The following is a 26900-nucleotide window of genomic DNA, read 5'->3' on the forward strand; positions in this document are numbered from 1 at the left end:
ATTCCTATATCCTGTTTAAACCAAAGGTTACTTGGCCTCCTTGTTCCTCCAGTAGGTTGTAATTTCAGGTTGCTGATCATTGACAGTCTATTTCCTCTTTCCCCAGGTGTGTCAGATCTCAGTGCAGCCACCAGTGAACGGGGAGCTCATACTGAGGTTCCAGCAGCTGCAGTCTCGCCTAGCTACTCTGAAGATCGAAAACGAAGAGGTAAAACGGTGCAAATAAATGTAACTCAATATCCAGGTATTTGCGGTTGATAGGGGATTCGAAAACGTCAAAAATATTCTATACCGCTCTGGTTTTGTTGTCTGCAAGAGATGCAGGAGTTCCGTTATGCTGCCATTTGTTGGTTGCAAGATGTGGAGTATTAAAGCTACTAAAGAAAAAGTTAACTTTAGCCATCATGGAGTCATCCAAGCTGAGACAGAGAATAGTTGCTGATGATCTCTAAAGTTTTTGTTGCATATACACATACACACTCTATATTTTCCTCTCTCTCATGCCCTGCAGGTAGCCATCAAACCCTCTCTGTGAAGCCTCAATTTTTTTTCCCGCCGGTAGAATTCACTGTCTCGCTTTTATTTGCACAAACCTATCTTTTGTTGCTCTGTTTTGACACTGGAGGTGCATCTTTGCAGGCTGTATTGTTTTAATCTGTCTGCAGCATGCTTGAGTAATTCGACTTTTTTTTTTTTTTTTTTTAAATATAAAACAAAGGCCAATAGGGAAGACTGCTGTTGTTTCACAGAGTGCAATCACGTCCATCAGACTGGCTTGTATATAACGTCTGGCCTGCTTCCCTTCTATGAGCTCTCACTGCCTTTTGTCTCTATCCTCTGTTTCTCTCCTTCCCTCCACATCAGTGCACTTTCTCTTATGCCTGTACAAAGACTAACAGAAACACAGGAACATGTCATTCAACTTCCTCTACATCCACTGTGGCTTGAGCTTCTTTTAAGTGAAACTGACTGAAAATACATCTACAGGAAGGAACGATGATGACTAAGATAGCTGTATTTTTGGGCAAAAAATTATACAGCAACAATTTTGATAATCAATTAATTTTTAAAGTTGTTTAAAGTCATAATCCTTAAGAGTTCAGTCCTGATTTATTTGGCGACATCCCTTGGTTACCTATGGTAACAGCAAATGCCGTATAATCCGACAGATATTCCAGAATGCAACAAATGCTCCTTTAGTAGCTACTTTGTCAGAAATGCGAGAATGCAAGTTGATTACCCAGCTGAGGACTTTGTAGGTGCATTTTTGATGAATGATTGCTGTCAGCACTAATCTCTGTGACAAATATTTAGCATCTCCTGTGACTGCTTCACAATAAAAGTTACTCCATGTTTCACCAGTTGAATGCTTTTAAAGTGAACTAGCAGCAGTAGGAAATGTGGGGTTTGCATTAGTGGTAACTTGATACAGCTCTGATAGAGCATTAAGAGAGTGAACAGTAAACAGTGAGGCTGATATCAATGAGAGACAATTAAAAACATGATTAAATGCATGCATTGTGTCCTGTGAATACCTTGTATGTTCGTAGGCAATTTGAATCCAGCACGGGAATGGCGGACTCCACCACTAACAATTAAACAACTATATATGGCTGTTGCTGAAATGTGCCAAAATGCTGATCATAAATCATATCAAAAACTGGCTTTGATTTCATGAAAATTTTAAGGATTATGACTTTAATCAAGCAAGAAAATGCTAAATATTAGCTGGTTCTAGCTTCTTAAATGTGAGGATTTACTGGTTTTATATGTTTGATATCATTGTACTTAATATTTTTTGGGTTTTGGACTGTTTGCCAGAGAGAACAAGACATTTCAAAATATGACCTTGTGCTCTCTTCCTGGGCAATTTTTATTATTCCTTTGACATCTCATAGACTATAGTTGCAGCCCTACTAATTATCATTCAGACTCAGTGTGTTGTTTTATGATGTGTATCCAGGCTGGTCTGGGTCCTGCTGGTGTCATCACAGTTCACACTGCATGCAGTATGTACAATATTACTGCACCCTTGTGTGTGTGTGTGTGTGTGTGTGTGTGGGGGTATGATGACAAGCTCTGGTGCTTCATGTCCTTGTCTGCCTGCCTCTCTAAGCGGATGTCCTGGTGGGTCAGAATTGGAGGGCGCTGCTGCCTTGTGTTAGGATCACCAGATGGCCTCTCTTCCTGGGCACAGCGTGCCAGATACATCCTTGAAAAATGAACTTTCAAAGCTCTGTGTCGACCTACAAGCACGACTGTCAAATGTACAAGAGAGCATGAGAGTCCGTGCTCGTCCGGCCAGGAAAAGCTGCAGGGCAGTGCTTAATAGAAGTGCAGCTGTTTCCTCAAACCTCTTTGACTCCCGTGAAATGGTGAAAGAAAACATTGCTGAATAATTTACTCTGCATCAGTGGTGAATGGGGTGCGATGTGGGGAGGAAGACTTTGGATCTCACTCTCACTTGGAGGGGTTGGGGTAACATCACCCTGCTGTGTGAGTCACGGCAGAAATTACAATTACAATTACTCTAAAGACACCGTTCATTGCAGCTCCTCAATCAGTCAGCATGGTTCATCTCTTTTTCAGATTTAATAATCTGGCCATTTAGATCTCATTTGCCTCTGTATGCACCAGAGCCGGCACAGATGATGATTTCCTCCTCTACTCTCTTCCGTCTTTTCACCAGATACACAAGCACACTTTACGGTTATTCTCAAGACTTTTCACACTAAACCCGGGCAATCTAAAACCATCTCCTTTGCAGGGAGTGTTTGTTTTTCCTCAGATAAATCTCAGGGAGGCACATCAAAGCCTGTGCATGTGTGTGTGTTCATAGCGGGATGATCAGCAGATTACACACTTACTACAGGGTCTGTTGAAAGCTGGGGACAGCAGTTTTCCTTCTGAGATGAGATAATAGGTGTTGAAATAACTGTTAGTGACGTTGTACGGCTGCCCCGTAGTATAACATTGATTCAAAAGTGTGGCGAATGGAACATGACTTATATTCAACTCAGAAAACGTTTACCACAAGTAAACCAAACTGAGACTTGGCTCATCAATTGCCGAACTGTTGATATAGCACCGTAGAAGACACTTGGGTGAAGGTTCTGCATTAAAATAAACAAACTTAACTAAATCCCAGGGACTTTCTCCAGGTCTGTTGTGCAGCGGCAGGGACTAATGAGAATGTCCACCATGTCTCTCTAAGAGCTCCGTTGTAATTGAGCCCAGCAGTGAACACTGGTAACTATTCGTCTGCTGAATAATGGATAAACCCAACAGCTTTTTTTCACTGGGAGCAATTCTCTCGCATGCATGGGTCCTGTCTTTCTGATGACAGCTGGGCCTCTCGCCTCCACGAGGCCACCCAGGATGAGGCTGCAGGGACACGAGGAGAGGGAGACCAAAAGCACTCAGAATGCAGAACTAATGACTTTTTGTGGCAGGTAGTTATCTATTTTAGGGACACGTCATGGATGTTTGATTTGTCTAAATCTCACAGGAGAGGACTCAAGCATCACCGATCTATCATTTTATTTCATTACCTTTCTCTCTGTCTATTAGAGTCAGCAGGTTCTTTTTCATTCTGGCACAGAAAATCAATCCTTTGATCACCAACTGACAATCCCTGACTGTCGTCACAAGACAAGATGATGTTTTTGCGAAGTTTTATGATCCCAGAATTCCCAATTTCCTTTTGTACATTGTCATTAGCCTTGTTCCAACCTGCAGTGTGTTTTTGCTTTCCAATGGGATGGATGACACTGTAACTACACTCACATTGTGCACAGAGGCATACGTGTCAGCACTGTAATCCATCACAGCAACACATGAAAGAGGTGAAGTCCACCTTGCTGTTCAGGTGGGGTTTTTTCTTTTTTTTTTTAAAGGCCAAATGAGTCACAGGTCATGCAGTTAAAAACAAGCTATTATCCACTGTTGTCTCTGTGTGTGTAACAGTTAGTTCTTTCATTAGTGTTGAGGTCAGACTCCCTTAATAATTGAGAAATGGTGACACATTTGAGTGGGGGTCCTCCTGATCATTAAACATAATTAGGAGGAATTCCAGCTGCGCCTCACTCAGGGCCCCGTTGACCTGTGATGCCCCCACCTTTTAAAAGCCCACACAATCAAGCTGCGATGGTCACAGCGCTCCACTCCCCCCCCCCCCCCTCCCGCAGTGTCTCTGTTGAATGCAGAGGAGCGTTTTGCTGAATTTTTCCTGAGAGGCAGTTGTTGGTGTTTCTACATCAGCTGGGCCTCTTTTCCTCTGCAGCTTTTCCACATCAGTGATTCCTGCTCACACTTTACAGTCTCTAGACTCTTCCTCCTTGTCAGTTTGTCTCCGTTATTTTTTTCTCTCTCTCTTTCTATCCCTATTTTTCCTCATTCTGCAAATGTCCTCTGCCCATATGGCCCTGTATTTAATGTAGAATTAGGGCCACTCTTGAGGACAAGTTGCATATAATGATTTTTTCTCATTTTTTCCTAAAAAGAGACTTTTTTTAATTCTCCTACTATGAGAACTTTTATAGCAAAATATTAAAATGTTACTCTCAAAATAATACAACTTTTTTCTTAGTTAAATCCTCTTTATTTCACTTCTTCTCACAAGAATTCCAGTTTTATTATCATAAATTATGATTATTTCTCAAAAGTACAGCTTTATTCTCATAACATTGTTGTTTTGTTTTTTTTAGCCAACGTTGGCCCTAAGACTCTTGTTCCATCACACTATACTGCAAGAACAATCCATTTTTATCTGCTTTTGATGTCTTAAACTTTTATTGGGCTATTAGAAACTCATTTGCCCTCTTATTTGTATGTCACATCCTCTCTTGTCTTGTGTGATCACACTGTATACTGGACACAGTCATGGCCTGCAGCACTCCCTCGCCGAACATCTTTCTCAGTAAGTGGCGGGGCATGTTTGGCCAAGTCCTGACGTTTATAAGCTCCAAGAGAAGCAGTTCTGTTGACAGGGAAGAGGCGGTTATGGAAATGAATCTTAAAAGCCTGCAACTGGATGTACCATCTCCTACTCACCTCTGGCCCCTCTGAGTGCATGCAAATTGATTGCTTTGGCTGGGCGTCATGTTCAAGGGATAGTGTTTTTTTTTTTTTTTGGAATGTGTGTCTTGTCAGAAACCACCTGAATTTTTCAGAGTGTCATAGGATAGCAAGAGAGGTTTTTAGGAAGTGTAATGATTCAAGCTGCTTAGTACGCCGCAGTGGTGAAAGTGAAGAGATGACATCAAGCTTTTAAGCGGGGCGGTCTCTCCTCTGGCAAATGACTCTTCAACATCTTCCCTCCATCCCTTCTTCGCTCAGATCAAAAAGACGTCAGAGGCCACCCTCACCACCATCCAGGACATGGTGACCATCGAAGACTATGACGTGTCCGAGTGTTTCCACCACAGCAGATCCACCGAGTCAGTCAAGTCCACTGTGTCGGAGACGTACCTCAGCAAACCCAGCATTGCCAAGAGGAGGGCCAACCAGCAGGAGACAGAGCAGTTCTACTTCATGGTGAGTAGAGATGTGTGGCTGAAGAGAAGAAAGGGTGCTTAATAGAAAGAGGAAAAACCTTCAAAGATGTCTTATATTTCTGTATGAAAATAAAAATAAATCTCTCTTGTAGACTCTTTGATGCCTCGTTTAGCTTTCTATATTTAGATATTTTAAAAAGTGAAAACGCCACATTTCCCATGTCTGATTACACACTCTAATAGATGCTACGAAAATCTCTAGAATATGAACTCAAAGCCTCTATGGAGAAATTAAAAAGCTTAATCTATAAATTCTATTGGACTTAAAACTCTGAATTTATTCACTTAGCCCCCTTTTGAAATCTTTGATCTGCCGGCAGAGGGGTAACTCTCCCAAAATATTTCCATTTTGTAAGCCCAGCCGCTATCCTGTTCCAGTCTGAAGATGGACATGCTCTGATAAAGGCTTTAAAAAGACTCTCAGTGTGTCCTTTGCCCTTGGCTGCCTTATCGGAGATTGCTATCTTAAGAGTGGGCACTGTAGCTGGCACTCAGGGCCGCCGTGTAATTACTCTCAATTCTCCACAGAAATTCCGGGAGTTTCTGGAGGGCAGCAATCTCATCTCCAAACTGCAGGCCAAACATGACTTGCTGAAGAGGACACTTGGTGAAGGTACGGTCACAATCGCTTTACTTTACCCTCCTCTCGTAGCTCCCACTGTTCTCGTTCTCACACTGTGTCGAGTACTTTATTCTTACCTTCCACCTGCCTTCCTCCAGCCAAAAATGAGGATGTATTAGCTCTAATCTGTGTCCAAACAGCCAACATAACTAACAATTGGTTATTGAATTTTGTCTTCTTTTTTTTTCTGCAGTCCTCCAGAGCAATTTCAGTCTTTTCCATGGCAAATTTCCCATTGTTTGCTTGCTTTTTCCACTAGTCAAAGCTCCTAGACAGTAATCTGGGTTTTAGCCAGGCAAGCCAGAGCTGAGGGGGATTGTGAATTCGTATTATCCGTCTTAGTGATTGATTTGCTCCAAACTTAATGGACTGCAATGTATTAGAGGGGTGGTGGTCATTACGACGGGTCTCCCCTTGTTCTACATTGGTGGGATCTCCTGGAGGCCTCAGCTAATCTACCGTCAACCCAAAGTGTGTCTTGTCAGTCACCGTGCTAACCTGCAGTCCTGGTGGTCTCAGTCAAACTGTCTGCTTAAATAAGTGATGGAGCCGTGTCCTAATGAGGAAGAGAAAAGTCTCCTGCTTCTCCAACGTGCCCCTTAATCATATTGCTGTCAATGAGCTGAGGTACAGTATGAGTCACTCAGATACACAGACAGGTCAGATCCTGTTCACGGGAACAGATGGCCATATTCAAAACTACTCCTGTTCTCCAAAACCATTTGGAACTTATTTTGTGCTAAATCTTACTCTGCCTGTCCAAACTTGAAGCTCTGTGTATTACTTTAATGATTAGTGTGTCTCTGTTTGGCCGTGCCGGTGTCAGTTGTCAACGTACAACTGTGTGCCAGGTCGATGTAACTAAAGAGTTGCCTGTATAAGTCTCTGTGCAAGCCATGAGCTGTCGTGTGTGTGTGTGTGTGTGTGCGCGTAGGTGTGTGTATGGGTTTTTGTTTGTGCTGCTCAAGAGGCCAGCGGTTGCGGACAGATGGCAGGCTTCAAATGCTTCACTAGGCGTATGCACAATGCACCGCAGGGACCTCAGAGACAGGTTCTGGCATGTCCACATGTCTAGCTTCCCCTCACATCTCTTCTCTTTTCTCTCTTCACCCGCAGGCCACAGAGCTGACTACATGACCACAAGGTAAAGCACACACTCACACACTCACACACACACACACACACACACTTCACGGACCTGCGCGTATTCAAGACACACATCCAGTCCGCTTTTCTTTTCCGAGGACGACAGAAACTTTTGTGACGTGTTGCAGCTCATCAATGCGAGAGCACTTAGCCTCAGGAAATTGTCGTGTGAAATCTTCTGTGACCATGAAAGCAGAGGAGTCCATAGTTAGACTCAGAAGAGCACTGAGCAGATGTGCAAGCCTCTGTGTTTTTTTTTTAAGCTTAGGCTGCTATCATATGGCTGGGTTACTGTACTTCCCGGTCCTAATAGTACTATTTATCAGACCTTTAGAGGGAATGAGAGGTGGTAAAGTGGAGAATATTTAAGTAATCATAGAGCAAAAGATTCGCATGAAATTTTAATGTTTTTAGCGTCAGGTTTCAAGAACAACCAGAGGAGTGAATAAGAACTGACGGGTCAGTTGAACCCTTAGTCAGAGTTTTGCATATTTGAAAATGGATCAAGTATGGAATTAACTTATTACATTTATTCCCATCACAGAATCAGCATACTTGACTTATATAACCTTATTCTCAGCTCTTTATGAGAAACAGTTATGGAGCCTTTCACAGTGAATTGTGAGTCAGCAAAGAAAAGTAATTTGATTCAACTTTGTTACTGCATGTTATTCTGTAATATTTAGTTATATTAATAATCAAAACTATCTATGTTGAAGTTTAGTTTGTCCTTTTAGAATCACACAGGAAAGGTCATGTCCAACAATGTCCTCTCTTTTGAATAGAAATGTTTCTTCTGTGCACACAAAATTTTTTGAGTAAACTAATTAATGGTGTTTATACTCAGGTGAAATATCAGTAAAGTAACAGTGCTTTTACATCATTAGGAAATCTGAAACAAAGTTTTACTCACGTCACAAATATTTCATTTTCTGTGTGGGTATGAACAGATATTTCATCACCAGTCCTTCCTGTGCAGAGTAGTTCTGTCACTGTGATTGAGCAGCAGAAGGGACTAAAGTCCTCCACTCTTTTCATCTCAGTCCTGCTGGTCACAAAAAGCCAAATTGCATTAAGTCACACACACATTCACACAAACTAAGAGAGGCAGTGCCCCGCGGGGCCTGTCATGAGGTGGATGCTGACACATGATGCTCTCAGCAGGTCTGATATTTCACTGGCCTGTGATATCTTGTAGAGAGAGAAGAGACAGGATTATAAAGAAAAAAAATAATTCATGGGTCTCAGCGGCAGCTGAAAATACCCTCATTCACCTGTCTGTCATCTTAAGTCGGGCGGTTTTAAAGATTAGTCAGCCTCAACTTCAGTTCAAGTTCTTTAAGGGCATGAAAGTTATTGGAGAGAAGCCTCGCAGAGATGAACTATTCTGAAAGGAAAACTGCATTGTTTACTTATTCTAATGCATTTTTTGTATTCTAGACATCCCAATGGTCCGCTCAAAACCCACACTGGCACCCGGCGGGCTAGACCCCGCTCTGTTTTTAATGTTAGGTTATTTAATGGCAATTTGGAGTCATTTATCAAGGTACCGATTACCAGTCTGCCCGCTTGACATTGCTCCTTCTCCTATCTATTTCCTGTCTTGCTCTGGCTTTCTGGTCATTTTGGTGGGTTCCCCCAAAGCATCTTAGCTTTAGTTTATCTCTTACCAACAAATAACAACAACGTATTTGTGCTAAGATGGATTCTTGAAACCTCCCTCATGAGTAAGTGAGCTCTGGCAGTCGGCGTCTGAGATGTAGGGGTGGCACTGATAGATTCGGAGGGCTGCGGGAGGAGAGGAAGGGCAGTTGGAGGGATAAATGTTTGTCTCAGTCAGCTCCACTGACTCACTGCTGACCCGGCATCACTGAGCTGCTCTGGCAGAGAGATTCTCTCCTCCTCCTCCTCCTCCAGAGTGAGAGCAGAGGCCAGTGAAAGCAGCAGGGTAAATGACAGTCAGTGAGCGGATGCCAGACTGATAAGGTGTGCCGCCTCTCTCCTCCGGCCTTTTCTCTGCCTCCCACCAGTGACCATGTCCGGTCCTGCCTTGTCCTGTCCAGTTCCCACTGTTTTCTTTTGGGTGTGATGCCAGCACAGAGTGGAATGAGGGTGCACTCTTAGTAAAAGCTTTGATGGGCAGCTGCTGTGGTCCTAATCTGGGTCTTGCTTCTCTCTCTCTTTCTGTCTCTCTCTCTCTCTCTCCATCTGTGGCTCTTGCGTCATTTCTCTGTAGCCGCGGACGACGGAACTCACACGCTCGACATCAGGTAGACACCTTGAAGCATCTTGGGGGGCCCATGCTGCTTGCCTGCGCTCATTTCCTTTATCTGTCCTGCCTTAACAGCATTTTCACTTCTTGTTGTGTTTGTTAATATCTTGTAATCATCAACTGACTCAGACAGACTGATTTGATGTTTTGTTTTCCAAAATCTGGTCAATCAATATTCCTTCAACAAAGATGTTACAGCAAATTGTTTAGGTCGAATTGTCTTTGGAAATTAACAGCATGAACCATTTCCAATGTCGAAATTGGTATTGAGTTTATCTGATAGAAAGCACTCATCCCCAGTCTCACATACGCAAAGAGATAGTATTACATAATCCTGCTGCACCAGACCTGTGCCTCAACCCTCAACGGTTCCACTCCAACGATAGATAGTTGATTTTGGCATGGTTGCCGTGTTTGGACCGTGCGTATACCCCTGAGGGATGTGAACAGATCCACTGTATCATTAAAAGCATGTACTGAGTCCCTGTCCAGCACTGAGCCTCGGGAGCAGTTGGCACAGCGGCAGAACAAGAGTGCAGTCCACGTCTAAGTGCGTGAGAGGAATGTGTTTTCTCTTAAGGAGACGGTGCAGCTCCTCTCATCTCCTCTACTTCTGCCCAGAACTCCATATCGAGCGTGTTGCTCTTTAGATAAGTTCTCATCACTTCAAACACACTGATTGCTAGCATAACAAGACAGAAAGTATATTTAGGATCACTGGGGCCCCGTTGAAATGTGTGGGACAACAGGGTTTTACATGCTGCTTGTTGTAGTCTAGTAAGTGATTTGTTCGATACTTTGTGATATTTCACAGCTTGTTATGTCAACTCAGTCTGTCTCAGTGAGATCTCAGCATACTAACCCTCACTTTCTATCTAAACCTACCAACTTCACTTACACTGGGTGTGCATGTTTATGTACTTTGAACGTCACGTTAACCAGTTTTTGTCAGAGCCCGACCAATACCTCGGAAGGCTAATATCATCGGTCCATATTGGGTCATCACAGATATATATTGGCATCAACATGTATGTTTTCAGATATGTAAAAAGACACTGTAGAGACATAAAGTGCCATAATAAAAGTGTTATCCTACATTCGATACTGCATAAAGTTTTGTGTCAAGTGTTTATATATTTAGAGTTGTTAAAAATTATTTCAATTACATTTATAATTCTGTATATGTATAATTATATTTTATAAAAAAAAAAGTGCATTGTGTAACTGTAAAATGTCTTAACTTTACCACTGTATTTTATGTTTTTATGTTATTTTTAAAAAAAATTAGTATTATTCTCAATTATTGTTATTTGTATCATATTCAGAAATCCAGTATTGGTTGGGCTCTATGGCTCTTGTGCATGTAAAAAAAAAATACAATTAGTGTAAATTATAGGTGATCTGATGTTTTTTGTTGTCTTTTAAGGACTCTGGACAGGCTATTCCTCGTGTGGTTGAAAGCTGTATTCGCTACATAAATTTGTATGGTGAGTTTGTTGTTATTATACTGTGTGTAGACATTTAGCCACTTAAGTAAAACAATCATACACTGATATTTGTATATTCTCTTCCTGAACTGTCTGCAACCTGCTTTATTTTTGGTGTAAAGTGAAACCTAAGCAATCTACAGGCGCTAATTGTTTGGGCGTGTACATTATTTTTTTTTTCATCTTGGGGTTACAGTTTGTTCCACTCTGGTTGCAGTCATGGGAAAATGCAGATTCCATCTTGTTTACAACGGCGCAGCCTTTTCCACCCCGACAGACAGACAGCTTAGCCTGGCACAAGTGATGAGGCTTTAAACCAGATTGAAAAGGACACTCAGAAAGAATGTTAACTTTGAAGCATTAAAGATGAGACAGCAGCGAGGTCTCAGGGTTCGCTGGGTCGTCTGCTGTATCTCATCAAGCAGCCAACTGATGACGTACTAAGAAAAAGCTAAAAGAAGACAAACAGCAGACTAATTATGCTTCGTCTTGACCCCTGACCTCTCCCCTTATTAAGTCCTAATCCCAGCTGGAAGACACTTTAGTAAAACTTGATTGCGGTGTCTCTGACTCATTAATTATCTCTAATTAGAAAAGTGAAGGGGCTTAACGAACAGGATGTGCCTTTTAGGTCCAAACTAAAGTAGGCTTTATTTGCTGAGTGAGGGAGTTTCTTTCTATGAGTGTGTCTATGTTCTTCCATTGGCTTCTGTTTCACCTTCCTTAAACTGTTTGTCTTTGTCTGTCTCCGTGCAGGCCTTCAACATCAAGGAATATTTCGCGTATCTGGATCCCAGCTGGAAGTCAATGACATCAAGAACTCGTTTGAGAGAGGTACATGATGTCTGCTAAATTCCCGGAACAATAAATGATTTTTATCTATTTTTGACTCACTGTTATCAGATCCAAATGTTTGGGCCAATTACGTCATTATTATGACTCATCGTGATATTTAGCCAGTGAGCTTTTTGATTTGTGGAGCATATATTTTACATTAAATCATGTGCATTTAAATCTTTTTTAAAGATATCCAACTGACCTGCTGTCTTGTCTCTAGGAAACGACCCTCTGACAGATGATGAGAACAATCATGACATCAACTCGGTGGCTGGCGTTCTCAAACTCTATTTCCGAGGTCTGGAGAACCCTCTTTTCCCCAAAGAGAGGTTCAGTGATCTGCTCTCCTGCATCAGTAAGTGAACACACATTTTTTTACTAGCTTAATATCTGTGAGGTTACAATCAGAGCAGAGTGTTCTGACATAACAACACTATGTTTTCCTGTTCAAATCTTTAACTTTTTTTTAATGATTTTTGTCTCATTCAAAAGGCAAATTCATCTCACCCAGATGCAATATGGATCCTCACTTATGTACTTTACTGCCAAATTAACTCATAGCATACAGCAGTTCTGGAAAAACATTTCCCTCAGTTGTGTCTAGATTTCTTAGAGCAAATGATCAAACTAAAACTAAATTATGCACATCACATAGCTCTTCTCCTGTATATCATGTATGTGCACTGAATATGCACTAGTCCTCATCTGGCTATGTGTGCATCTCAAAGTTAGTAACATTAAAAAAAAGTGTATAAAATTATACAAATAAATTTATATAGATAAAACTACTGTCTGTAGAATTTCATTAGAAGAATGGCTCTGACTTCTCTTTGACACTTTGTGTTTACTGTGTTATCGGTTGAGTACTGAGAAGGCTATTATGTGTCATAAGTGGTCATGCTTACATGATGGTGGTGGAATGTTAAATGTCCGCAGCAATGTCCTGAGCAATGGTTGAACCCAGAGCTGAATCTACAGTTGAATCCTCACGAGAATAGTCACATTGTCACTTTACTGTGAGTCAGCTCGAAGATCAGTCAGCTCCTTGTGTGGCTTTTTCTGATCTTTTAAGACATTACATGGGGGGGCTTTGAGGATCTGTTAAAGAACAATGAAACAGGCATGGAGTCACATGGACATGGATGTGCGCTGTAACGCCTTGTACGTGTGCACCATGTGTACTTGTGTGTGAAATGTGTTCGCGTAGGCTTTTGTGTACTCGTGAGCGTGCAAAGTGTAGCTGTGTGTGCTTCCTGGGTGTACTTTTACACATTTGTGCAGGATGAGTAATGGGGATTCCCTGTTTACATTCCCCAGCTCAACATGCCAGTGATTGCAGTGTGGGCTGTACGCCCAGCAGGCTCCATATTAAAAACCCTCTGCTTATTACATATGGAGCAGCTTAGACCAGCTTCAGGATCACTTTTCCTTTTAACTACTCTCAGTTGACTGTGTTTTTTTTTTTTTTTTTTTTTTTCACCACAGCAACACACTGCAGCTCCTGATATCTTTCATTTTGGAATTTGCAGTGGGGATGTTTTTCTTGGGTGTGCTTACACATGTGTTTTGTAGTGATGTATAAGCTTGCACTGGAGTAGATCTTAAAATAGTAGCTTCCGAAGGTCTCAGGAACCTTGCAGAATCCTAGTTAGGTGTTCATGAAAGATGAAATGCATCACAAGTATCCCAGAAGCCCAAATCCCAGATGGCACAGAGTGGCTGGAGGGTGACAGGGCTATTTTTAGCAGCGAGCACAGCCCCAGCTCAGCCAAATAAAATAGGCTGCTTCAAGTGCCACAGCGGAACAAATGAGATAGTAATGAAAGACCTAAAGGGTGGCATTCTCTTGTTTATTGATAAAGCAAAAAACGAGATTGATTTAAAATGTTTTGCCTATGTATTAAATCTCCATAATGATCACGTGCTGAAGTTTATTGAGAAATGGTTACTCTTTTGTTGTTATTATCCTCGTCTCTGCAGGGACGAGAGATGTGGACAGAACAGTTTTAGAGAGATGCCGTTTTCTTTTAGAGCAGGAAAAACCCCTTGGCGTGTTCAGTGTCAGGTGCTAACGAAGAGTGCCGACTTCCTTCCCCACTTCCTCTTCCTCTTCCTGTGTGGTGTCAGCATAGGAACACAGGTTGACGTGAGGGTCACGACAACAGAGTGAATACGTTTTCCTGTGTGCTCCACACACACACGTAACGTTACCGCATTAGTAAATCTTTGCCAGTCCCTCAGAAACCTACAGTCATTTTGATAAGTAACAGGCTCAGCTTCAATAATGCTCTTGTATTTATATCCTGGCACTTGGTTTAGTAAAACCAATATGTGGACACCATGAGATAGATGAGTGTTTTAAATATGCTGCTATGCGAGGTGGTGCATTGGATCTGAGAGGCCAATTGACAAAAATGAACTCCAGATGTAAATCCTTACTCTCACACTGAACTGAAGCTAAGAAAACTTCATTCATTTAACAATTTATTTTTATTTTGCTGCTGTAGGAATAGAAAACCTGTATGAGAGAGCGCTGTACATCCGCAAGATCCTCCTGACCATTCCGAGATCAGTCCTCATCGTTATGCGCTACCTCTTCGCCTTCCTCAACCAGTAAGTTTAAAGACACTAAACAGTAAATCTATCTCTTATTTCACTTTATAAGGCTTCCTCCCTCTTAAGTTATGCATCATGATTTGTCTAAAATACTGTCTCTGCTGCCATGTCCTTCTCACTGTTTCCTCATTCCACCTTTTCTCATTCACCTTATCCCTATCTCTCTCTCTTTTCCTACCTCCCTCCGTCCTCTTTCCAGCCTGTCCCAGTACAGTGACGAGAACATGATGGACCCATACAACCTGGCCATATGCTTTGGCCCCACACTCATGCCCACGCCGGACAGCCAGGACCAGGTGTCCTGCCAGGCCCACGTGAACGAAATCATCAAGACCATCATCATCCACCATGAGACCATCTTTCCTGATGCCAAAGAACTGGACGGGCCCATCTATGAGAAGTGCATGGCTGGAGGAGACTATTGGTGAGGAATGAAGCATTTAGCTGATGCTTTTACAGATGGATCATCCAAACATAACGTCATTCTTCAGGGTTAAGTTTCCTGTGATCTCTTGAGTTATGAGACACACACACTTGCTAGCTGCAATACCACCCTGTCAGTGGTGCCTAAGGGTAAAGTCGTAGTTTATCCAGGATTAAAAATGGAGACAAAAAGCATTCTGAGGTCACTGCTTTCTTAAATGAGATGTAGGTTTGAGAGTTGGGCAGACAGCAGTGGTTTTCTCACTCCTTTTTTTTTTTTTTTTTAAATCGTGAATAGCACAAAGGCACACAGCCAAACCTCCTTCATTTGAGACTCACTCAGCATGCAGGTATGCGTGTGCTCTGAGACGCAGCTCAACGCTGCAGCTGTGTTAGTAGTACGTCAGTGGAGTTTATATGAGTAATTACAAACCAATTAGGTGTCTGTGGTTAAAGAACATGACAAGGCAGAGCATGTTTCAGTGCTGACTTTACATGGTGGACTACTTTCTAGGTGAGACAGGCTGAAACAATCACTTTAATTACCATGATCACCGCAGGAAGAAAGAGAAAGAGGTCACCTGGCAGGGACACGGTGATTAGGTGAATAGCAGCACATACCGGAGTTCTTTGCCAGCTTCACATCTTTAAGCAGGACTTATCACTTGTTTCCTCCTCTCTTTATCTGCCTCTTCTTCTTCTTCTTTTCTATGCCTGTATCCCCTTCATCACCACAGGCTGAGGCACACAGGGATTTATCCCTGGCTTGAGCTAATCACCCATCTCACCATCTCCTGCAACAGAAGAGGAGGCTGGTGACATGTTAGCACGAGAGGGGAAACTCAGTTCCGGGCAGGGGTAATCTGTGGACATGTGTGTGGCATTACTGCCAGCTCTCTCAGCACGATGCCAGAAGGAGACCATTTAGAAAAGGAGGCCCAACCACCAGATAGAGGATATAAGCCTCTCATAGAATACTGACAATGACCGCTGTTTGAACTTCCTCCTTGTCATCTTCACTGGAATGAGGCTCGGCCGTTGAGATTTAAGCATAAGTCTTCTGCTGCAAACATGATTAGGAGATGAAGTGTCTTCAAATTAGAATCTTTTTTTAGGAGATGAAAGAAAAAAGTAGTGAAAGAAAAAAACTTTGCTGCAGGGGAAAAAAAAAATTCCTGACCTTTGACCTTTGCCGTGGCTGTGACTCTGATGGTTTGCATGTTGTCTCCCATAGTGAGAGCCCCTACAGTGAACATGGAGCCCTGGAGGAGGTAGATAATGAGGGAGGGACGGAGACACACACCAGTGAGGATGGTGAGTAACAACACTAACATCTATGCATTCATGTAGTATATAATCACATGCACTTACTTATAGAAATCATGTGTCTAATTGTCCTTTTTTGGACCTTTTTTTTCCTTAAAGTTTCCCACCAAACTGTATTATCAGCCTCTCCTCTACAACAGCGTCCTTCATTTAACATCACACTCGTAAATCTTAACCATTGCACCACACACACCTAAAGTAAAACGCTGCACTCTCCCTTCCATATGCTGTTTCCAGATTAAAGCTTTCCCCAGTGTCTGGTTTTGTGAGGGTTAAACCCAGCTCTCTTCAGCTCGGGGTGGCTAATCCTGCCTTTCAGCCTGTTAAATGCAGTAACCTTGAATGGCCAGGGAACTAGGCACAGAAGGATGGACGGCCATTCATATTCTAATGGTTCAGGTTCTCCCTTGGGGCCCTGGACACCTCCACATCCCCCCCCTTTTGCAAATTCCATGGTGGTCTGCACCAACTGGACCCCTTTTGAGAGAAATCCTGTTTTCTCAGGGTCACAGTCTTGGGTTAAATTTTTAAATCCCCCTGATTTTATTGTTTTTTCATTACCTTGTGAAAAAACAGTGTTAGAGTAGTTTATAAAGTTTGTGTCAGTAGTGTTAGATTTTAATATATTTTCAGAAATTACACTGTCTGTTTTCTCTCCTTTTAACCACATTTCCATGTGTCCAAGAAAAATATCATGTAGAAACTAGAGGACACAATAGACTTCTGTCCGACATGGTGGTATACGTTCAAGATGTGTGGTCATACATGTGGTGCTTTTGTTCGAGTGAAACGGATACCGGTTGGTCCAGTCCAAATTAAACAGTGACTGTGTTAGCTGAGACCAGAAGATCAGACGAGGTCAGGCGTTGCTGTTTAAAATCCGGCGAAATGTAGAAGAAGACAATAAAACTTCCAGCTCATTAAAAAGTGATAAATATCCGTGACAGAGAGCTGACCAGATGTAGACAGTGTGAGCAAAAAAAAAAGAGTCGACCTGTAGTTGAGCTAAGTCTATATCTTGCCTTAGTAACAGACTTCCCTAAACCTGTTTCCATGGTGACAACAGTTGCCCCAATCCCGTCTCCTTTTCCCAGCCAATTGTTTTTATGGACTCCCTGTCATCATTCATCATCAGTTTCAATAGGCAGAGTTTATTCAAGAGTGCCACATTGGAAGTATATTTGATCTCTTCTCATTACATAAGCTGTTAATCACTCCGCTTCCAAATTAAAATCATCATCTGGATATCCTTCATAACTAAAGAGGACATTTGATTGGACAGGGAAACTTCTGCATGTGAGGATCCCCACTGTAAAACACAGATGGCAGCTATCAACTCCTTGAGTAATTAATGAAAGATTATGTTCTCCAGAAATCCCTCGCTAGCTACCACGGTTTTGTTCTGAAAGCTTCTCTGAGTGGACTGGGAGAATGCCCTAACTGAGCTGAGTCCCTCCCAGTGGAGCCTTGAACTGTGGTCAAGTTATTGCCATCAGTTATTTTTAAATCCCCATAACCTCATTTGGATTTCAGACACAAAAACAAACTGCTGTTTAGTTACCAGCACTTGATTCTGCAGCCTGAAATGAGCTACATTTTTTTAAATTCTCTCTCTCTCTCTCTCCTCAAGGCTCAAAATGTGTTTGCCCTTTTTTGTCCTTAAAGTAAGTGAGCAGGAAACAGAGAGAGAGAGGAGTAAAAGTCATTTCACCTGTTTGGTTTAAGTCGCCCTCTCGTCGGTGCAGCTCCCCCCTGGAGTGTGTTAGAGCTCTTTAGCCCAGATAGATGATCTGGACTGACCAGAGCAAACACACACAGAGAGACACACACACACACACACACACACAGGAAGGGAAGCATTATGAAGTTAACTTTTATCAGGTTTTAGCGTAAACAATGAAGAGAGGGACCATCATGGATGATGAAGACATATTCGGTGTTATGTTACATGTTGTATTCAGCCATACATTGTCCTTCAGTGTAATTCTGCCCATCGCTGACACACATGACAGTCCCATGAGCTGTGGCTGTCACGCAGGGAGATTAACTGTCTGTTTTTAGGGTGGCACTTCTCGCACACCATCAATACATTGATGTTCTATCTGCTGGTAAATTCACCACAAGGTCAGAGGTGACCTAACTGGCACATTGATTATATATCACTTTGCAGGAGGATAGCGGGATGTCCTTGTTGTCAAGTGCCCCAGCAGGCATACTGTATATTGGATTGCACATGTTAAAGGGCAGTGCATTTTATTGTACGAGGAAGGTTATCCTTTTTCCCCCCATAAAGAGGGGCCTTTAACCCACTTGCATCTTTCATCAGAGCAAAGCATGGATAAAAGAGAAAGAAAAAGTGTTTTATACCCTCTTCTACTGTATTGATCTTAATCATCTCTCATGCCAGGCCTCTGCTCCCCTATTTCTATGTGTGAACACGGATGTAGAGCAACATCCACACTGCCTCCGCTCCAGTGGCTTGTGTAAGACCTCTGACAGTTCGTATCTCTTACACCACAGGCCTCCGGCTCTCACGGTTCAACATTTCTCTAACTCTAGTCACAGTGAATGTGTGTATGCGTGTGCGCCCGCTGCTTTTAGCCACAGCCACGTTACAGTGTTTGTGTGACTTTGGCAGAGATGTTGGGTAAACATTTGCAGACCATGAAAGAGGTTGGATGGATAGGTTGAAGAGAGAGAGAGAGAGAGAGAGAAAGAGACGGACGAAAATAGAGAGAGGAAGAGAAATCCCCTGCACCGATAAGGGCGCCGTCAACTTTATTAACAGCCTGTCCGCTGCAGTGCAGCCCAATTAATTCAGATAGTAAATTCCTGCTTGTCACATTTCATTGGAGCCACGTCACATCCACCACGTCAATCTTGACAAGCCAGTGATGCAAGGAAGGTGGCAAATGAAAGGTTGAAAAAGAAATACAATAAAAATAGATAAGGTTGAAAAGGACACAGAGAGAAACGAAGGAACCTCCGCTCTGCTCAGAACCGTGGCTGCATTTTCCTCGCTCACGTGGCCTTTCTGCTCATCTGGGGATTACTTTCAGGCTACTGTGAAAGATATATCATGATGACTTTTTCACAGCCGATACAAGCTTTCAGCCATTTACTTTGTTCCCTGCCAATGTATACGGAGAACCTGCGCTAGGGTGAGGCTACGTCTGTCCAGGGACCCCCTGTCTGACTTAAAGTGAGAGAGTGAGACGGGAGGAGGGCAGAGGTAGGAGTGAGGGAGGAATAAAGAAGCTATTTTTAGACCTGTGTTGCTGTAGTGCATGCATATTGGCTCGGAGACTTGTACCTTTTTTTATGTAGGAGAATATAGAAGAGTCGACGGTAGCTGTTGTTGAAACCGCAGATTTTTTTCCTCGGGATTGACATCAACATGGTTTTCAGTGATTTTTAAATGAAAAATAATGGGCTTAGAGAGAGCAATCAATAAAAAATAAACTGAAATAAAGCATCATTATTACTGCAACTACCACTTGCGCTGGTATACTATTAAGTTTTGCTGGTCTTTCTCATGTTTATTTCCCATGTCAGTGATCCAGGGGTCTACTTGTATAGTTATTGAGTAGATATCAACCCAATCTAATGATCCACACAGTGGCTAACATGCCCCTGAGTCATATAGATCTCCTCTCACCAGCTGCTATAAATATCCTGCTAAAGCTCCTCAGGGCCTGTTGTGGCCCTGGCCTGACTACAACTAAAATTACCAACTGGCTCACACAGGCGGCACACTTGAACTCCATGTGCACGAACTGTCACACATGAGCATCCACATGCACACGTGTGTCATGCCAGTGTCAAACTCTCGGCGCATCAACATGTATTTAAGTGCGAGTACTGTATTGTCTGACCAGATTAAGATTAAACTTGAGTGTTTTGTAGCAAAATTAAATGTATCAGGTATTACTGTACCTGACCTGTCTAATCCTCTCTCCGTTGACAGAGGGTGAGCCCATTGAAGCCATTGCCAAGTTTGACTACGTCGGGCGCTCATCCAGGGAGTTGTCCTTCAAGAAGGGCGCCTCCTTGCTGCTGTATCAACGGGCGTCTGAAGACTGGTGGGAGGGACGCCACAACGGCATCGACGGCCTGGTGCCACACCAGTATATAGTTGTCCAGGACATGTGAGTGTTTTTATATACATATGTGTGTGTGTGTATATATATACATATACGTATACAAATCTATTCAGCATCAAGTTGTTGAGTGTTGTGGATTTTCGGAGCTGATGCACTGATACATTGAGCATATGAATTTAGGCTCCATGACAGCATATTGAATTCATACTGATATTAGAACACTGTGTACAGAAGTAACTGGTATAATAATGATTGCAATCTTGTGTTTATATATGGGATGTCCTCCAAACTTGCATGGTGCACAAATCTTGCATGCACAGTGAATACTAACCAGGTCACCTCTAATGACCTCAACTCTAAGTGTGGGAAGTTTTTGAAAATTATTATACCACTATTTCTGAAAATAAAGATATGCCTTTTATTAAGCATTACATACATTTCTACATACAGCATGTGAGAGTGAGTGAGAGTAACCAAAACATGTATGTACCTTTTTTATCTTTTTTTTTTAAATCATAAAGGTGGTACACTGAGAAAATGTTACTTTGTATTCTTCTAGTTCCTCTGATTGTTTTACCTGTTAAACTAGTACCAGCTCCAGTCAGAGCGTTAGAGGTGTGTTTCAAAGAATAATTCTCCAGCTCTCCCTGATGATATACCTGTAGGTTAAACAACAACTCATGCTTGTTGACTTTGCTATGTAATAGGCCATGGGCCATCAGCTGAGCATAGGGTCATGCATAGAGGACCTTCAACCTTGTTTGTCCTGCCCACCGCTGTTCTCCCTGCTCAGCTGTGGAGCATTTCTCCATCTCCAAAGTCCTTAACCAGCCCCTCTGTCACTGTCTCCCGCTCCCAGCCCTAACAAGCATTCACTCTGCCATGGTTACTGTTGGTGCCTAATGGACTGGATTTACTGTCTTGTTGGGACAAGAACAAAATCACTCCAATCGCTTAGTAGCTGGCCAACAAAATGGCTATTTAGAATGCCTTCCCTTCTTTACTCTGCCACCATCCTGTCAATGTGCCTCTATCAATAATTCACCAGGAGTGGCACTGCTGATGGTGTGTCTTCTTAGTTAATGAAAGAGCGGGGGAATTTACAGCTGTACGGGTTGACCCGAGTGTAGTAACACGCTGCTCTCTACTTCAAACAGAGCAGGCGGCGGGGTTTAAGAGCAGACAGGGTTGTGATCTTCACTGGTCCCATGAAAGAGCCCAGAATAAAACACGCAGAGAGACGTCTGAGAGACCACTTCAGCACAGGATGTCTCCCTTCCAGATTCAGCTCGATCGGGATGTTCAAACTTTCTCTTGTCTGTCTGTAAATTTAGTTTACTGCCGCCTCCGCTTTGGAGAAGTGCTTGTCCTTGCTCTGTCTCTGTCTGAGTGTATCCATGTGGAAGCACAAAATAAGTGACTGTGGTTTTATATCAGCTAATACACCATCATCATGGGCAACAGTGCAGCTCAGTGGCTCTGATTACCGCCACCTGACAGGCACCAACTGTAGCCAGTATCCAGTCACACACCTCGCTTGAAACCCTTACAGCTGGCTGGTGTGTGGGTGTGTGCATGTCACCACCACAGTGCATCACCAGGCTACTGAGGAATATGACTCATCTGACTCTCTGGGCCTCGGGAGGCAGGGAGACATGCTGACTCACAGGAAACTGATAGCAAATACTGTCATCAAAGAATGGTGCAAAATATGAAAGATCGACTGATTCGCTGATTTCTCCCTTTTTTTTTTTTTTTTTTGGCTGTCACTTCCTCTTGCTCTCTCTATGCTTCAATGTCACTCTGTCTCTGTGTCCCAGAGATGACAACTTCTCAGACACTCTGAGTCAGAAGGCTGACAGCGAGGCCAGCAGCGGCCACGCCGGGGAGGATAAATGCTCAGGAAAAGACATCGGCTCACCCTCTGACACCAGGATCTCTGAGGCCTACATCACCAGGTTGGTATTCACCCAACTGCACTATTTATGTCTGTCTCAAAAACATGCTGTATGGGACTTAAATAAGAATTTTAATTTTCCGGAAAAAAGTCCTTTAGTCCAAAAGAAGTGATGAGTTTTACATGTCTGTTTCTGTTGTACAACAGCAGCAGCAGCAGCAGTGATCAGTTTGGAAAAGGACAGTTGGCATGAGAAGTGATAAACACTACTGTCGAACAGATGAAGAGCATCATCTACAGAAACTCACACTTAATGACTTGAAAATCAAATAACGGTTGCCATAATAACTGAGAAGGAATTTCTGCAAGGCGCAGAGCAACAAAATTAATAATGAAGAGGCAGCAAAGATCTGACCAAAGCTCATAAAGGTTTCTGATGAGTACTTAAGATTTCTATCCGCACCCAAACATGCATTAGGACACATTTGAGACTAACAAGCACCCCACTGTGCTAATTAATGCCCGTCCTCCTCACACCATAGTGATCCATGAATGACCACAACACATCTAAGACTTCACATTGGCTTTATCTAATGAGAGATGGCCAATCCAATAACAACTCATAGTCTAGCTGCAAAGACTTTACGGTTGCATAATCCAAGATGTATAAAATAGCTTTAGGTGTGAATACACACACACACACACTCAGACACTAGAAAAATGAACAAACTTTGAATTCGTTATACAGTTTTTCTTAGAGAGGTGGGGTACTTGGATTATATGTTGCTGAAAATCATCAGTAATGTTTTCCACCTTCAAACAGAACTGAAGGAAGCAGGAACGAGCTGTACAGTGTGCACCCACTCCTTAGTGTCACATACGCTTCCTCCTGTCATTTTTGTATCCTCACCTCACCTCTCTAAGCCTAATTGCCACTAGAGAAATATACTTCTCCCTCTCTATTTTATTCCCAGCGAACAGACAGTTCCTGTTGTAAAGTACGAGTATTAAAACCCATTTAACAACGGTGCTTGGTCATCAGCATTTCACACCGGACCATATATACATACACACGGAGGAATGGCACACGCAGAGAGGAGACACACACACATATCCAGTCACACCTCAGTCTTTCTGGCAGCGTGCGCTGGTTGCGTGCCAGTATTTTGTCTCCTTCTCCTCTTCTCATTGCCGCATATCTGCTGGTGGAGTAAGCGACCTTGAAACGTCTGTGCCAAACACATGAACAAATTCTATTTTATTCCGAGCCATACTCGCTCCCCCTGCTTCACCGTCGAGCTGTCGATGATTCATACTTAGGAGAAATATTTACACCACTGCAGGTATTTGTATGCGGATGAAGTATATATGTGAATGAATCGTCTTTTTTCACATTCAGCCTTAATGAGACTCCTCTAACTCCCCTAAGCCGGCGTCTACAACGCTCTCTACTTGTCACCAGCTCCCAGGTGATCCCCACCTCATGCTTCCTCTCCTGTCTTCCTCCCACTCACTCTGCTGTGCTATTCAGACAAATCCTTGTTTGTTGAATCATTTATAGCCTGAGCTTTATTTAGATATTTTCCTCTCCTGGTGTTCTCAATCAACAACCCACTCACCCAACGGACCTCAAGTTTGGCATCACAGCAAGTGTCAGTAAACAGTAGTGCGGCTTTCAAATGAACACTTCTACTGGAAAGGACGCACGCTGATGCGATCATATCAAGTATTACAGTCGCTTTCTGTATTCGAGGCAGAGGAACTTAAGGAATGTCTTGTGATTTACATTATTATCGGGCAAGGCCATGATAAACAAAGGGTGAGCTGTTGGTGTGGTGACAGCATGCAGAGTAAGTTGCAGTGACTGTTGTTGTACACGCTGTCCCAGAGGAGGACTGGTGTTACGAATGCAGACTGCTCCCCCTGCAGGTTATCAGTGCTTCCTGCAGTTGTTTACTTTCCCAGGTTTTTCTCTGCAGTCAGAAAAAAAGTATTTTTCTCTCACCAGGCACATCAGTCTAAGACATTTTGTTCACACTCTCAACCTAGAGGGTTTTGCAGTGTGTGAGCAGGTATGGGTTTCAGTGTCTTGCGTAAGAATCGGCCTGAGACTCTCTAGTTAATGTAGACAAGTAGTCGCTTGTTGTTTTTTTGAGGGGGGGGTTGTTGGTGATGAAATGACACGATTGGGGAGATACTGAAGCACAGTGGCTTTACGGGAAGATCCCAATTACATTATCTAAGTGCCTTGTAATCATTGATATCCCTACTCGTTATTGCTTTTTGTTTAGCATGGTGATGAAGCTGCCTGTAAAACTTAATGATAATGGCTCTGACGACGTTCATTAGGCAGATGTAAACTTTCAAATTGAGCCATTTGCCTCAGAGAAGTGATTAAAGTATGACTCATTCACCGCTTGTTCATCATCACAAAGAACCAGTAACGCTGACGCAATTAAAATTGTTAACCTGACATGTATTAGCTTTTATATGTTATGAATTTAATGATTCAAATTGTCACCGAAAGCGATAGCATAATATGAAAAAATGATATATTAGTTTCTGTTTTCACTTTAAAAATTCATCTGAATATCTTCATGTAATGAAGACCACATAACTTTAAATTAATAAGTTATTAAATTCTCTAGATTAAAATTCTATTTCTTTGCCAACAGTCATGCTCAAATATCCTCTTCAGTCATCCTGCTGTGAGGCTGTAAGTGATGATGGTGTGATGATAGCTGTATTAAACATTACAGCTCTGACTCAGGCTGTCCCCAGCTACTGTGGAGCTGGTATTCATAAATATGCAGAGCAGAGCCTATTAGAGCCGTACTGAGGAAGATGTGTTGCTCTATTGGCCTTTTATGGAGCAATAGAACAGTTTCAAAGGAATAGATGTTACTGTGGAGCAAAATCATGCATAACCCAGCAAGCATGCATCTGTGTGAGTATGAAGTAGAGTGTCACAGATGAGGTGTGTGTGTGTGTGTGTGTGCATGTGTGCGTGTGTGTGTGTGTATGTGGTGCTGTGCTGGTCCAGGTTCAGATAGAGGACAGCCATCCTGCTGAGGCAGCTGTAGCTTCTCCCAGAGAGCCCTGGTGTTTGGTGCTCTGATGAACCACAGGCGTCCCCCCTCTGGCTGACAGCTAGACTCCACTCAACCTGCTCTCCAAATAAGCTTGTTGGAGCTGTCAGGCACTAACGCTAGGGTTCCTCTCACAATATTGATGATTAATTTTTTTTTCTCTACAGTGGCAAATATTTGATGAGGCTCAAATATTTGACCAGAGATAATGCTCACATGTTGTAATATAAAGACTTTGTATGTCTTTTGAGGATTTTCATGTGTGAAGGATAACTTTTTCTCAAGAGTTAAACCCAAATAAATTCAGTAATTGAAGGGCTTAAATTACTGAGTACATAGCAGTCAATCCAAAAACAAGACTGTCTTTTTTATTGGCTTAGAAGTTTACATAAGAGAGATGCGAGGTGGCACAAAACTGTAATTATAAAACAATAAGCTTAACTCAAAGTACAGTGTTTGAGTGCAGCTAGATGTTAAAATAGTAAAAGATGCCTTTTCTGCAGTTATGAAACCTGTAATACAATAAATAAATGTATTTCCCTTATATTTCTTTCCCAGCAGGCACAGGAAAAGATCAGAACCACCTTCTCGGCGGCCTCCCGCCCGCCCAAGCGACGTCCACTGCATGGTGCACCCTTCCCAGCAGGGTCATGGCGGACATGGAGGCACCCCTGAGATGGGTTCCCCAGTTCTAGGCCACTTCAGCCCGCGGGACATGCTGCGGAGTCGCAACCACTTGCCCATGGACAGCCCCGAGCGTCGGCGCCGCACTGGCCACGGCAGCCTGACTAACATCAGCCGCCACGAGTCCCTGAAGAAGATGGAGAGCCCTCCAATCCGCCGCTCCACCTCTTCGGGCCAGTACACAGGCTTCACTGACACCCACCACCACCATGGCGGCAAGCCCCTGGATCCGGAGACCATCGCACAGGTCAGCGCGGGAAGAGCGGCGACCCGACCGCAGCTCCCTCCATCATCAAAGCCCTGCCCCGCCCTGTAAAAACATAGTCAGTCCCTGTCTTCTGCTTCCTCTGGCTGCAACTGTGTCTGTGTGCTAAATACACGCAAAAGACTAGCTTCACAGGCAGACAGCAGGGAGCATAGTTTGACATTGGGACTCATCACAGTTTATTTACAGTAGTCTTGATTGTGATCATGCAAAGAAAACCTATGAAATATAGAGTTACAAAACATATTCGTGCCTGACAGGCAATAATTTGCGTTGAAGTGGATGTTGGCACAGATTGAACATATTTATGAAAAGTAGAGCCATGAATGACGCTTGTATAGAGCCTCAGTTGGAAAGCAGAGGTCACAGAGAGCACTTTAAACTGTGCTGTGCTGTCTGTCTGCCTACCGGGAGCATGCTCAGATGAACATATCTTGTTATCTCTGCATCTCCTTTGCTATCCAAAGTCATTAGCATGCAGAGGGAGGGTGTCGGTGCAAAGTAATACTCTCTACTAACTCTCTGCATGTATAATGCATGCTATGTGTTTTCTTGAGAATCTGTCACTGTGGTCCTCT

The 26900-nt window shown here is 42.9% G+C and overlaps 1 protein-coding gene across 5 annotated transcripts in view; it reads left to right on the forward strand.

Moving 5' to 3' along the window:
- Window positions 1–26900, forward strand: part of srgap1a (SLIT-ROBO Rho GTPase activating protein 1a) — an 85098-nt gene that overhangs the window by 55096 nt on the left and 3102 nt on the right. Inside the window, exons 8-21 of one of the 5 annotated variants that reach the window (XM_042412373.1) lie at window positions 107–208; window positions 5338–5535; window positions 6084–6168; window positions 7294–7321; window positions 8764–8869; window positions 11022–11082; window positions 11839–11916; window positions 12140–12274; window positions 14427–14532; window positions 14735–14959; window positions 16193–16272; window positions 20252–20432; window positions 22208–22345; window positions 25932–26369. In XM_042412373.1, the coding sequence (XP_042268307.1) occupies window positions 107–208; window positions 5338–5535; window positions 6084–6168; window positions 7294–7321; window positions 8764–8869; window positions 11022–11082; window positions 11839–11916; window positions 12140–12274; window positions 14427–14532; window positions 14735–14959; window positions 16193–16272; window positions 20252–20432; window positions 22208–22345; window positions 25932–26369 (1961 nt within the window). Of the gene's footprint in view, window positions 1–106; window positions 209–5337; window positions 5536–6083; window positions 6169–7293; window positions 7322–8763; window positions 8870–9559; window positions 9594–11021; window positions 11083–11838; window positions 11918–12139; window positions 12275–14426; window positions 14533–14734; window positions 14960–16192; window positions 16273–20251; window positions 20433–22207; window positions 22346–25931; window positions 26370–26900 lie in introns of those variants that run through there. The other 4 variants (XM_042412371.1, XM_042412372.1, XM_042412374.1 and 1 more) reach the window with 4 other exon arrangements.

The sequence above is a fragment of the Thunnus maccoyii genome, chromosome 5 (assembly GCF_910596095.1).
Source record: "Thunnus maccoyii chromosome 5, fThuMac1.1, whole genome shotgun sequence".
Taxonomy (NCBI): domain Eukaryota; kingdom Metazoa; phylum Chordata; class Actinopteri; order Scombriformes; family Scombridae; genus Thunnus; species Thunnus maccoyii.